Below are 14,489 nucleotides of genomic sequence, written 5' to 3' on the forward strand. Positions count from 1 at the left end.
AGCACGTGTTTCCGGCTAAACCGGCTGACTGCTTATTTAAATCGTGTGCTTTCCTGCAGCAGTGGAAATCATTGACTAAGGTCGACGACCAAGAGGCGCTCTCTATGCTGATCTACAAAATCCGGACCACGGCGTCTCAGTTATGCAGACAAGAGCAGGATGCTTGATTGCTTCTTTTGGGCCAGATGCTTTAGCTTTAGTTGGTTCTTTCTCTTCCGGCCTGCGTGCCGTGTACTGGCGTGGGAGCCATGTACCTGACTTTATCCTTCGTCGTCTTGCCAAGCGTTGGGGCTTGGGTGTGTTTGATACTTTTCGGTGATGCTGTTGCTACCTGCCTTATGGCTTTATTTATAAAGTCGGGCGTATGCCTTTCCTCTAAAAAAAGAATGGACGCCAGAGATTTGTATCAGAAACGGGTGTCAGAAATTAACTGAAAACTTTCGCAGAAAAGACAGAATTAACTGCAGACTGGATCCAGATGAAGTGAAATTACACACTGATGAACCCACAGATCTCAACTCCCTGCAACCATGGAGTCCCCGTGCACCAAATTAAGACAAAAGGGGCACACCTTACTGACAGAAAAGTAGATTAAATCCGGAGTGGAGACTGACCTCCTTTGCCGGTGCCGGACGCTTTTGTCCTTCCCCTACCAGCAGCTCGACCTCTCAAAATCGGGTCAGTTTTTTGGGCAGACGCCACCAAATCTAACAGACAAAAATTTGACTCTGCACCGATTGAAAAATAGCTTAGCTGTTGTTTAGGAGAACTGTTATGTTAAGCTTATACATGCCTCTACCTACCTATTGATCCAACGTGCATTGCGCAAGTTATTGCGCTAAACACATAAAAGTTGAGTGTTTACGGTTACAAAATTTCAAATCCAGCTGAGATCAATATTACCAACGGGACACAAATGCTATTCTGCTTCTGCCTGTGATACTCTGTATATACAGTATAGCCCCCACTGTAATATGTCCCATTTAGCTTGCGTTTTTTAAACTACTACTGAATGTGTACAATCTGAGCTGAAAGTTGTTTTGCATCGCTGACTAACTCATGTCTTGTGTTGCACAGAGTCGATGGATCAGAGTCATTGTCAGATGAACACCCTTGTCGTCAGAACTCGAAGTGGTTGCGGTCTCGGTCACGTGGACTTTGCGCGTGCGGATGTGGTCGCCTCGCCTACAAGAAGATGCTCTTAATCTACAATTTTGGCTGGCTGGCTCATGTGTATGTAGAGCATGTTGTTGTTCTTGCTCTCATGTTGTAGTTGTCTGGATCCGGGATTCAGTTGGTGTAATATCGATCGACCGTGTGGCTGTCTCTGCCGAAACTAAGAGCGTGGCTCTGGAATTTAAAAAGCAGTTTGTGATGCAGTGTTTGTAAGAAGATGAGGATGCAAAACATAGTACAGTTTTCTTCAGAAGCTTGTTTTGGCTATGAGCCTATGACAGTGAGAGGAATGTTGACACTTGTGTGACAGGGCTCCGCTAGGGCCTACCTGGTTATATTCGCCGGCCTTATCCCTGTTCTGTCTTTGCCAATTGTATGCAGGATTATTATACAGTACATCAGTGAATGGTGTTTTTTTTTTTTGTTGCGAAACATCAGTGAATGGTGTTGACGTGGCCTGTGCGTGAGGCACCTAGAAAGCGTAATAAGTCAACTATAAAGCGCGCTAGTATTAGATATGCAGCAAGTAGGAAGTAAAGAAAGATTTAGCATGTGAGGTCGATGGATGGATTGATACCATTCCTCTCGCATGTGGTTTTGCCGTGGACCGCTCGTTGATCTTTTTTCTTTTCTTGTAGTACTAGTAGATTATATCTGTCAAGTAGTAGTAGTAGGCTTTGCTGATGGTGTGATCAAGGAAAGGAATCGATCCTTATCCCAGCCGACAGATAGATAGATAGATCATGGGCAACTGGGCATACCACTACTACTCTACTATATTATGACCGGCATATTAGGGGTTTAGCCCAGTGGGCTGTGGCCCAAATTATCTTATCGTTATTAGGGTCTAATTATTTTATCGTTATAGGGTCGTTTGCTTAGGAGTCAAGTAAACCTCTTTATATAAGGAAAGGAGATGTACCAATCTAATCAAGCGAGAAGCAATCAGTATTTGCTCGGCTTCCCTTAGGGAGCCGGGAGACCTAACCCTAGCTGCCTCTTGCGCCGCCGCCGCCTCTTCTCCACCACGCAAGGACGGCGCCCAGCCGCCGGCCGCCGCGTCCTCGACCTCGTCTTCCTCCGTCTTTTTCCTACAATCTCCGCCCTAGAACCGACAGAACCCTAGCTCCTAACACCTTGGTATCAGGTAGCTCAGTTCCGATCATGTCTTCGCCGCCGCCCATCCCGTCGCTTTCGCTGCCGACCGTCACCACCGCGCCGCTGGCCTTCTCCACTGTGCCGCTGCCCTCCCCATCTGCGCCGCTGGTCGCATCCTCCGATGCCGCCACCACCCAGATGACGGCGCCCTCCACCGCACCACTGCCCTCCCCATCTGCGCCGCTGGTCGCATCCTCCGGTGCCGCCACCACCCAGGTGACGGCGCCCTCCACCGCACCACCGGCCGCCGTCTACTCCCCGGCGAAGATCACCGGGGTCCTCAACAATCTCGTCACCGCCGTTCAGGGGATGAAAAATAAGGCATGGCTGAGCCTGAGCTTATTGAAAAACTGCTTAGGCTTTGCAAGAGCATCGAGGGGTTGATTAAATGGGCATTGCACTATCAGTGGTGGACTGATCAGATCAGCTCAGATGATGATCAGCTGGAAAATGAGTGGATAGGGCCAGCACGCGAGCAGAAAACCTTCAGGTGCTGATCAGCTGGAAAATTGAGGAACCGTCTGGTGCGTGTTGTCGCGTCTGCAGGCAGGCAGGATATTTTTCTGCTCTCGCGACGTGCACGTTTTGACTTTTGACCGAGCAGAGTCGCCGTTGTCGTCGCGGGAATGGAAAGCAGACAGACAGAGGTGGATCGTCGTCTCGATCGATCTTGTCCGTCCGTTGGGCGTTGGCGCGGGGCGTAGGAACGAAACCTTTCACCCGTCCGTGAGGTTTGGCATGCATCCGATTCGGCCGGCGTTCACTTTTTCTTTTCTTTTTTGTTGAGTGGATTCATTCCGCACGCACAAAAAAAACACGGCCTTTTTCTCGTTTCCTTTCGGCCCGCCGTGTGCTTTCTATCATGTTCTCTTCTGTTCTGTTATGTATGATGGGAACGTAAAAATGGAGCTAAGTATGTCGTACCTCCGCGTGATTGACGCTAACGTTTCATAAAAGAACAGATGCGAGCTAAGCTGCCACTGTTGTTACCGTTACTACTACTCAGCATCCAGCTTGCACGAGGACCGACCGTTGCCATCGCCCACATCACGTCGCAACGGCTCCAGAGCCACAGACCTGCGAAATCTCCGAAACACCCTCACGTCTGTACGTATAGCCGCACGCGTGCGCTACGGCGATAGCTGATTTCCTTTGCTTCCCCGCGTCCCCGTCGGCGTGCGCGTCTCTCTGTCACTGTCCTTATCCGTCCTTCTACCTTCTCCCTATTTAGTCCATCCATTCCAGCCATTGCCAATCCCCACCTCCTCACTCACACAGGACAACTCTTCTCCCACAACTCCACCTCCTACCAGCTCAACCACACTACCAACGCAGGCAGCCTCCATGGACGCTGTGGAGTCCTCGTCACCGTACTCTCCGCCCTCGCTGCGCCACAAGCTGCGGACCACCGTCTGCGCCTGCTTCGGCTCGCCGGGCAGCGGCGGGGAGAGGCCGCACACGGGGGGCGGCAGGAGCAGGTGGAGGCGACGCGTGGCAGCCACGGGGGAGTTCAGGTACGACCCGCTCAGCTACGCGCTCAACTTCGACGACGGCGCCAGCGACGACGACGCGGAGGACGCCGCCTTCAGGCACAGAAACTTCAACTCGCGCCTGCCCCCCTCGCCGACGCCCGCCTCCCGGGCCGTCGCAATTGCCTGAACTGAATTTTGGCAGCAATCGTCCCTTTTAACTTTTTGTAGCTTCCGTCTCTCTGGTTTTCCTTCTTCTCTGAGCGAGACTGAATGTCTGAATCAGTGAATCACTACATCTGTAAAAGCAGTTTATACGGCCGGGGAAACGTACGTACCGAGGAGTAGCAAACTAGCAATAGCAACATGTACTTACACATATAAGAATCAATCAGTCCATTTTAATGTTCCATCAATTCTCAATGCAAGCCAACACTACACGGAGATAAAGAATTGGTTTCGTTCGGAATATTTTTGGATGATGAACCGTCAACGAAGTTTCCCTCTGATTTGGTGGTGTGGGTGGAATCATCTCCCGTCGGCCGTCGCCATCCACCGTGTGGGCTGCGCGTATCCAACCATGTACAAACAGTACGTGGGTAAAACCGTAAAAGGGTGCTGCAAAGGATTAGCGAGTAGCCAACAGTCAAAAATATCGAACCAACCACACACACACACCAAACGAATCTGAAGAAGAACCAACTCGTGCAGTTTGTCACGGTTCACGGCTGGAGCTTTCGCGCTAAGAAAAAACTTCCTCTGCACTTCCCTTTCTTTCAGAAAAAACAGGGGCAAAGCACGGTAGCATTCGAACGAGACTATACGACCGGCCTCGGCCTCCACTCATGTTTCGTATTCACCCCAAGTTGACTTTGGCCGGTCGCTGAACATGCGCGGTATCATCTCCGCTGTTTCGTAGAAACCACCCTTCCACGGGCATTACACTGTCTTCTCTTTATCTTTTTTCATTTTTAAGAATCTCGGGATTGCACTGTCCGGTCTCCAACCGCAAACAAGGATTCAAACAAAGGAAATGGGCTGGTGGCCCGGCCCAAAAAGGCCGTTCGTCCACCAGCCCGGTTTTTAGGCTGCGAATGGGTACTAGCTAGCCGTAGAGAGGAGAACTTGGCGGAGAAGAAAGGCCATTCGGTCGGCTTGTAATCTTTAGAACATAGGTGATGGAGGTTGGGTGGAATTCCTCTGAAATGCAAACCCTATCTTGAATTCAATGCACCATGGCTATGATCCCGTAGCTTAACTAGTAGTGCTAACAATCTGGTATTCAGAGACACGCCCTGGCACTGCCGGGCCACAGCCACTACACCCGCCACAAGGTTTGCTCGCGATCAAGGAGTTGACAACAAAAGGGAGGCACATATGTGATCTGCTTCGGAATGGCTTCGATGATGACATCGATCCCAAGCTTGAGGATCAGTGCACGGCGACCATCAGGGAAGTCCACAAGATGTTGGACGAAAGTTCTGCTAAATCGTCGCCTCTTCGCCAAGCTAGAAGGAGTTCATCACGATCTCAGTCTCGACATCAGCCAGATCCACATTGATGTTGATGTTGATCTCCCTGCGAGTGCTCGCAAAGGCTTCAACTCTCTGGTCTTGCTCACGACTTGGGAGCTCTCGAAGCATCGAAATGGTTGCGTCTTTGATGGGCTACGCCCCTCCGTCAGCTGCCTAACCGAGAACATCCGACAGGAGGTGCAACTACGGGCTCGTGCCAGAGCCAACGGGCTACACAACATTGTTGGTATAGGTTGATTTTCCGTCTCATGGGTTGAGTAGCCCACTTTTCTTGCTACTCAGGTATTGCACTTAACGCCGTCTTGTCGTGTACGTCCCTAGGTGTAATACCCGACATTGTATAGCTTTCTACCTATCAATGAATGATATGTAAGCTTTGTGTATTAACGAAAAAAGATTCACATTGACGTTGATGCTGAAGCTCGAGGAGATCCGGCTGGCACGGGAGCGAGCCGATTCCTTCTAGTTTCGCCTGCCACTGCGGATGCAGAGGCTGCCGCCACCACCACTGGATTCGATAAGGATTAACGAGGGAAGGTATATGCTTATATTCCTCCTCCGGACAGAGATGAGTGTGAGCCAAGTTACCCAAAAAAAAATCTCCCCATCTCGATCCCTTTCATAGAGAGAGTTCTGATCAATTTCTCGTTGCTCCGCGTGTTGAACTTCCTCATTTCGATGGTAAAAATCCATCAAGGACGGATCCGTCGGAGACACACCTCCACATGCCCACCGACGATTCTAGACACACCACCGAGATGGGGGCTAGGCGGGGAGAACTTTATTCCATCTTCAGGTAGCCGCCGCCGTCTCGTCTTCCTGAGCAGGACACAAATCCTAACAAAACTCGAAAGAACATCTAAAAACAGAGCCCTCCCGGAGATGAGACGGAACGACGACGACATCGGCGGGAGTCGGAGAAACCGTAAGCTTTTCTTGGGGGTGGGGGAGCTGCTGAGGGAGTCCCGGACGGGGGGTCCTCGGGCTGCCGGCCTATCTCTTATGGGCCAGACAGGTGGGCCGCTCCGCGACTACTAGAAGGCCGAGCTTATACGGTGGCTCCGTGTCCGAACAGGAGATCTTTGAAGCCTTGGTGTGTCCTCCAAGTCAAGATAAGAGAATCAACATGTTTATTCCTTCCTTGTAACAGACCATGTGTAACCCTAGTATCCTTTGTGTCTATATAAACCAGAGGGTTTAGTCCGTAGAGGCTAGAAGAACAACTATCATCCTACTTACCTAGGGTTTAGTTCATCTGATCTCGTGGTAGATTGACTCCGTAACCATCGTATACACTTTAATACAATCAAGAAGAATGTAGGTTTTACCTCTTCGAGAGGGCCCGGACCTGGCTAAACATTGTCTCATTCGTCCCTTGTTCCCCATTGACCCAAGATCCACAGCTCGGGACCCCCTACCCGAGATTCGCCGGTTTTGACACCGACGGCCGCTGAGCGATAAGTCCACTATTCAGTCGCATGACTTGGACACAACATTTGAACGCTCTCGCAGGCGACCAGATAGGTCATGATAAAATCCGTAGCCCAGGCTGAACTTGGACACAACATTTGAACGCTCTCGCAGGCGACCAAATAGGTCATGATAAAATTTGTAGCCCAGGCTGTCCCAAGCTATGTAATGGGAGTGTTCAAATCACCCTTCTCAGTTTGTGACGATTAGAAACTTCTGTTGGCGATTAAAAAACTGAGTTTAATATATTCTCCAAGCCTCTGACCTTTCAAGAGCATGAAGTGATTGATTAAGAGCATCTACAGCCGGGCACCCTAAACCCTCCTCAAACGCCTGGATGGGCCGCCTGGCCACCGACCGCTCACGAAATTTCGACCCAGTCGGGCGCCTAAAATGGGCCTCAAACATTCGTACTGATCGGCAGCCCTCATATCCGGCCCAAATATGATGGCGGATATGGGGCACCCGGGCGCGTCCACCACGTCGGACTGACGTCGGGGTCCATGCAGAATCGCCCAGAAACTCGGCGGTCCGAAGCTCGTCTCCTCCGTCGGACCAATGTCGTCGTGTGTCGCCGCACTAGCGGGCTGTGTAGTGCCTAGCCCGGCTATTTAAGCCGACCGCCGACACCGAAACCCCACCCCTCCATATTTTCCTCCGTTCGTCCGCCGCCGACGCCACTTTCCTCTCCCCATCTGCCACCACTAGTAGCCATGCCCCCACACCGCCGGATAAGGGGTCACCCATTTCTAACGCCGGAGCGCTGGCTGCAGCTCCTTGAGCAGATCTGGGCAAGGCGCGAAGCCCGGATCGCCGCGGGGCTACTTGCCGATGCAGTGGATTCGGAGGAGGAAGTGTTCACCTACATGAATGAGGTCTAGTAGGAGGAGGAGGAGGAGCCGGAGCCCTCCTACACGCCCGTCCACCCGGTGCCCGGCACCGTCGTCGTGGACATCTCCGATGTGCATTGTCCGTCGTGCGTGTTGTGTTGGTCGCTTCTGCAGACTGCAAGCCAAACGAACGGTGCACGGAGACGGAGGCAGGATATTTCTTCTTCGGCGAGGTGCACGTTTTGACCGCGCGCTCACTCGAGCAGCGCCGCTGTCGCCGTCACGGGAATCAAAAGGCAGACGTGGATCCTCGCCTTGATCCTGTCCGTTCGTGAGTACGGAACCTTTGACCCCGCCGGGAGGTTTGGCATCCTATTCGGTCGGCGTTCGCATCCATCGATTCGGCCGTGTCAATTCTTTTTATCATGCTCTTTTTCTGTATGATGCGAACGTAGTACGTGAATGGAGGCATAGCGTACGTCCGCGTGAGCATCAGATGTTGATCTCCAATTCCAAAAGAGAAAAAAAGTGCCAACTGTTTGACACTTGAAAAGGCAACAATCAAAGCCTGTAACTGTAAGTGCACTGAAGCAGCTAAGCTACCACTGTTACCGTTACTATCACGGTCAGCTGGTCAGCTGTCTCTCACAGCTTGCACAAACGACCGACCGTTGACATCGCCCTCCTCCCGTCCCAACGGCTCCGGAGCCCCGACACCTGCGAAATCCCCAGAACACCCTCGCGTCTTTTTTTTTGGTTGGTTGCTTCCCCGCGTGCGCGTCTCTTGCCCTCCATGCCGTCGTCGGCCCTGTCCTTATCCGTCTTTTGCCGCCCCTCCTATTTAGTCCCGCCCACCTCCGCCTTCCTTCTCCAGCAGCAGAGCACACTGTCACACACTCTCAGAACTCGACAGCCCATATCCATCTCTAGCTTCTACCCGCTGAAGCACACTAGCACCAAGGCAGACGCCATGGACGCTGTGGACTCCACCACTTCGCCGTACTCGCCGCCGTCGCTGCGCCACAAGCTGCGGACCACCGTGTGCGGCTGCTTCGGCTCCCCCTCCTCACCAGGCAGCGCAGGGGAGAGGCCGCAAAGCGGGGGCAGGGCCAGGTGGAGGAGGCGCGTGGCGGCCGCTGGGGAGTTCAGGTACGACCCGCTCAGCTACGCGCTCAACTTCGACGACGGCGGCAGCGACGACGGCGCGGAAGCAGAGGACGCAGCCTTCCGGTACCGGAACTTCAACTCTCGCCTGCCGCCCTCGCCGCCAGCGCCGGCCTCCAGAGCCGTTGCCATCGCCTGAAGTCCGGAACCGAATCGTGGTAGTGGTAGCTAGCGGCCGTCCTTTGCTGCTTCTGTAGCTTTTGTCTCTCTGATTCTTCTTCTTCTCCAAGTGAAATTGTATTAACTCTGCTGTGTGAAAGCAGCTTATACGGCCGTGCAAATCGCAGCGGTCAGTAGTAGCAGTGTATCAGTAGCATCATGTATACATATATAGGAATCAATCAACCAATTTTAATGTTCCGTCGGTTCTCAATGCAAGAAGATGAAGAATTGGTTTGATCCGGAAAAGGCTTCCTTTTCTTTTGGATGATGAACTGTGAAGGAAGTTTACTCTTTAATTGGGTATTTGGGTTGGTGGCGGGTGGGAATCGGAATCATCTGCCGTCTATCCGCAAAAAAGGAAAAGGGAAAAAAAACCAGAGTCATATGCCGTCGCCATCCTATTCCTCCGTGTGGGCTGCGCGTATATCCAACGATGTACGTGGGTGAAAGGGTGCTGCAAAGGATTAGCGAACAGTCAAAAATATCTCTCTTTATTTGACTTGGGAACAATAAAAAATATCGAGCCAGGTCTTTTATTTTGGGTCCTGATAACGCTCACACGTGTGGTGTACTAGACATCCGCCCTCACATCATGTGTGGCGTGAGCAGGAGGCGGCCCACACGGGCTGTGTGGGCGAACATTAGAATTGCCCACAGGTGTGGGCGCAACTACTTCGTGCCACACGCCCAACAAGTACTACTCATCCCCACCCCTCGCGTGTGGCACGAAGCAAATATGACCACACGTTCTGGCGCAGCCACGTTAGGTACCCATGGGATGACGATTTAGTTGCTATCCGGGATGGCAAATGTAGCTGTAAAAGCATGTCAATTCTCTCTATTTTGGTTAACTATAATTGTCATGTCTAATTTATGTTAGTTGCCGTGTGTAATCAAACTATAATTGCTGTGTGTGATTAACTACTTCCCACATATGATCAAACAATTGGTTAATCACAGTTGTCATGTGTGTTTATCTGGTTGCCACGTACGGGCAACTGTAGTTACCGTCTAGCAACGAAACATATTTGCCATATGTATTTATCTAGTTGCCACGTAGACGAAACTGCAGTTGCCATCCAACAACGTACGAGTGTCATGTCGGCGAAAAGCAGTTCGCCCACACGCGCGTGGACTAGGTGGTGGCTGTGTGGCAGAAACTAGTTCGCCCACACAACGCAGCTGGTAAACGGCGTGCTGCGGGGCATGTGGGCGAACTCTCCAACACCCGCACACACGATGATGCCCACGTGGCACTCAGATTCTAACAGATTTCTTTAGGATTCGTGCAAAACAAAGTCAACGTGGATCAAGACGTGTGGGTAATGTATAAACATGTCACACTTGTGGGCATTATCATTTGGGTTTATTTTTTACTATCCGCTCGTCACGGCTCACGAGTGGAGCTTTCGCCCCAATTGTCACATACTGAGAAAAATGAAAATTCTTCATCTGCACTTTCTTCTTTGTTTTTCTTTTTTCAGAAAATAAAAAAAATCTTCCTCTACACTTTTCTTCTTCTTTTCTTTCAGAAAAACAGGGGTGAACCATAGGTTAACAGTTACACAGGATCTATAGTATACTAGCTGTGCAGAAGCGCGGCATTACGCCGCGCCGGTATTTGAACCTGTTGTTGACTGAATTATAGCTTAGCGGTACGGAAGCAAGCTATAATCTTCAAGCAACCACAAAGTTCTAAAACAAAAGCAGAGCGGAGTCATTCAATTCACGATTTCCTTGTATACGATGTCCTTTTTGTTACATTGGTCGGAACTCAATGATCATGAAGCTGCTATATATAATTGTTCGAAAGAGAAATTTGGCATAAACACAGATTTTCATAAGTCTTTGCCACAGACTTTTGTTGATCGTCACTAGATGACCCGATGCGCCAAATGGCGCAGAGACCCATTTGAAACCATGTTCGTGTTGAGAAATATTTACCTTTTTTAGTAATTTCATGTTTGATCAAGGATGGAGAACATGTCAAACCCAAAGTGTTTTGAACGTATATTTGGACAATGTGCCATTTGGCTCTATGTTACCCAAGTAAGGTGAAAGGTCCAAATTCAAGCATCAAGGGTAATGATTCTAAACCTTTTGTAACAGAAATGTTTGCATTTGTTAGTAACTTCGAGTTTTAGCACTGAGGGTAATAATTCTAAACCTTTTATATGAAAAATTAAGGAATACCTATGTTCAAACTATATACCATTTGAAGCTGATTCAAACTCTGCAAGTTGAAATATTTAGAGACCGATCATAAAATTGCTGGCTCCACTCTACTGCAACGCGAGGGCCGGCTTGCTGAACCTTCCCCACATAATTGGCCAGAAGGTATTTAAAATTTTTGAAGTGTCTACATTAGTATTTCTTAGACACCATATAGGAGATGAGAGAACAGTAATTTTTTTTTTCAATGAAAACTATGTACCTTAGCTATCTAAGGCTTATGAAAACTGCAATCTTGAAAAGAAAACAACATTAGAAATCTTAATGTTCCTGGTCCTGAATAGTGTATTCGTCTAAATATGTAGTTGATTACCCGGTGCAAAGTAAAAAACTTCTCATGATATACCACTAGGAACCTAAAAGCAAGTGATCACACATACAAACATTCCAAGGGAAAATGCGTAAACTCACTACTCAAACAAATTACTAACAGGACCATGTATGATTTTGCAGCTTAGAATCTACATAAAACAGAACAGTGCAGGTAACCTCTACCTAAATCTCACTACTAACTTTATTCAAACATTTATTCCTAGATCATCCGTACTCCTTCTATGTACAAATCATGCAATATCTCTGTCTAAATCAATGCCAATGCATGCACATGCACAAGTCTGAACTAAAGAACATATATGATATAGCATAATTATATGATCTAAAATAGATGCATGATCAGGGGAGGAAGATGGCGAAGCCAAAGATGAGCAACTGAGATTGGCGAACGACGACCGGCGAGCAGCAGCCCATAGTGATGGCCGGCTCCATTCGACCATGACGCGAGCAACGCCGGAGCTCCGGCCTGGCTGCTCCTTCCCCATGCCCGTCCTACTCATCCTCCCGTGCTTCTCCACACCAAGCATGAAGACCACACCAGCCAGGCTCTCTTATGGCGACGACCTGCGCCCGATACAGAATCACGATATGTGGCGGCGCCGGATCGAGAACGCGGGGAGACACTGTCCTGTGGGGAAGAGAAAGAGGATAACATGGTATAAAATAAAGTAGTCATTTTTCATGTAGTGAAACTTTAGTTTTGGGCAAGATGATCAAAAATAAAAATATAACTAACGCAACAGGAGAACCACATATGGAGGCACTCAAGTGGACAGACACAACAGTTCAAACAAACCCAAAAATATCTCATTGTTCACCTTAAACCTTTGGAGGTTTAAACTGCTAGTTGAACTGAAAGGCACCGTTGCTAGGTGACAAAAAAAATCAGTATGCTCTGCAGTAATTTGATATGATAAAAACCAGTTGGATAAAGACCAAATAAAGTTATTACCTAGCGAAGTTAGGGCTGCCATAAAAATCTGAACAGTTCCATAAGTGGTCTCTTGATATTATATGACTTGTAAAGGAACATGACACATGATTGTGCAAAAATGACTATTGATTCAGTGCCACACTATAGGAAAGGGGATATCAGTAGTCATTAGAATACACAGACTGATAGAGATTATGCACCTGATATTACCTACTACTTCTCTCATCTAGCTGCAGCTGGTTTAGCAAAGAGAACCCAATACCCAAAATCATGAAATTGATGTTCTCTTGGTTAGTATACAAGACTGCTAATTATCTCTGTTGCCTCACCACAGAGCAACCAAGCAAAGGGCCATGGAGCACCTCACAACAAAAGGAACCTGAAACCTACAAACAGATGAATGATTTTTCTTGTAACATGAACCATCAAATTAACTACACTTGGCTGCACAGCATGCGATCGCCACCATATGAAGGCTACCCTACTACTTAACTCTCTCCACAAACTACAAAAAAGCAAGAAAATCAACCCAAACAACATTGTAGGAACGATATAGACAAGACAAAAGAATCTCAACTTGTTCGCTCTTTTTTAGTTGTGTAACTCCTTCCAGAGTAAATGGTCAAGCTGGCCGCACGAAAGAAACACACAAAAAACCCGAGAATAGTGCACCAACAAGAAGGAAAAAAAATCTACATATGGACAAACTGACAGGGTTTGTGCTTCAGGAACCGAAAGATTTGGGGAGAGAGAGAAGCATACCTAACACTAGTAGAAAATGGGGCTTTTGTCCCGGTTGGTAAGGGCCTTTAGTCCCGGTTTTTGAACCGGGACTAAAGGGTCGTTACTAATGCTTCCCGGTTCTTACACGAACCGGGACTAAAGGCCGTCCACGTGGACGCAGTCTGAAATTTTATGATATTTTTTTTTGAAATTTTTTTTGTGATTTTTTTGTGATTTTCAAATTTCTGAATTATTTTAACCTCTAATCTCTAATCATCACCCCTCATCACTGCTCAATTTATCCTCTAATCTCTAATCACCCCTCATCATTCCAAATCATCTAACTTCCCGGACGGTCACCCATCCTCTCACTACTCCAGCCTGAGCACGCTTAACTTCCGGGTTCTATTCTCCCTCGTTTCCAAGTCTGCACTTGTTGTTTTCCTGACAATAGTAAGATGTCAATTCTATTAACCCCCAGGAATTTAGCTTGAGCATGAAGTGACACATTTCACTGTTTGAGTTTGAAACTATTGTTTTAAAAAACAATAATTATTTAGTAACACTAATATTTCTGGAATAATTAGTTTGACCATTGTTTGACCACTGTTTGACCAGATTTGACCAAAATTCAAAAAAACTGAAATAATTATTTAGTAACACTAATATTCTAGAATAATTAGTTTGACCATTGTTTGACCACAGTTTGACCATAATTTGAAATTTTTTGAATTTTTTTGCCTCTCCAGATCTTAAAAGCCCCGTAATTTTTTTCTGTTAGGTTTTTGAGGATTTTGAAAATGTTTAACGGGGTTCCCCCCGTTTAATTCGGATGTAACTTTTCGAGTAGATGATTTTTCATATAAAAAACTTTTTCATCCGAGTTCGTATGCAAAAGTTATGCCCATTTTAAGAAATTCCAGAGAGATTTTGCAAATAAAGTCGAAATTCATATTTGTTAATTTTCCCAACAACTAGACCACATATCACATGGGAAACTCATTTTCTTTTGTTTTTTCTAAAACTGAAAAGGCGGTCCGGGGGGGTAGAGTTTGATGGGCCCTTTAGTACCGGTTCGTGCCATGAACCGGTACTAATGCCTCAAAGCCCATTAGTACCGGCTGGTGGCACCAACCGGGACTAAAGGACTAACCTTTAGTCCCGGTTGGTGCCACCAACCGGTACTAATGGGCATCACACCCTTTAGTCCCGGTTCGTGGCACCAACCGGGACTAAAGGGCCCAGGTGAACCGGGACTAATGCCTTAGCCGCACGAACCGGGACCAATGCTCACATTAGTCCC

The 14,489-nt window shown here is 48.2% G+C and overlaps 2 protein-coding genes across 2 annotated transcripts; both read left to right on the top strand.

The window, feature by feature from the left end:
- The first annotated feature begins 3,571 nt into the window (after window positions 1-3,571).
- Window positions 3,572-4,213, top strand: LOC109754233 (uncharacterized). The gene has a single exon (XM_020313146.3). It carries the CDS (start codon window positions 3,679-3,681, stop codon window positions 3,991-3,993), a length of 315 nt encoding a protein of 104 aa, XP_020168735.1. The 5' UTR covers window positions 3,572-3,678; the 3' UTR covers window positions 3,994-4,213.
- Window positions 4,214-8,415: 4,202 nt separating this feature from the next.
- On the top strand, window positions 8,416-9,210 carry LOC109754235 (uncharacterized). The gene has a single exon (XM_020313147.3). The coding sequence runs from the start codon at window positions 8,432-8,434 to the stop codon at window positions 8,939-8,941; it is 510 nt and encodes a 169-aa protein (XP_020168736.2). The 5' UTR covers window positions 8,416-8,431; the 3' UTR covers window positions 8,942-9,210.
- The last annotated feature ends 5,279 nt before the right edge of the window (window positions 9,211-14,489 follow it).

The sequence above is a fragment of the Aegilops tauschii genome, chromosome 7, assembly GCF_002575655.3.
Source record: "Aegilops tauschii subsp. strangulata cultivar AL8/78 chromosome 7, Aet v6.0, whole genome shotgun sequence".
NCBI classification, from domain to species: domain Eukaryota; kingdom Viridiplantae; phylum Streptophyta; class Magnoliopsida; order Poales; family Poaceae; genus Aegilops; species Aegilops tauschii.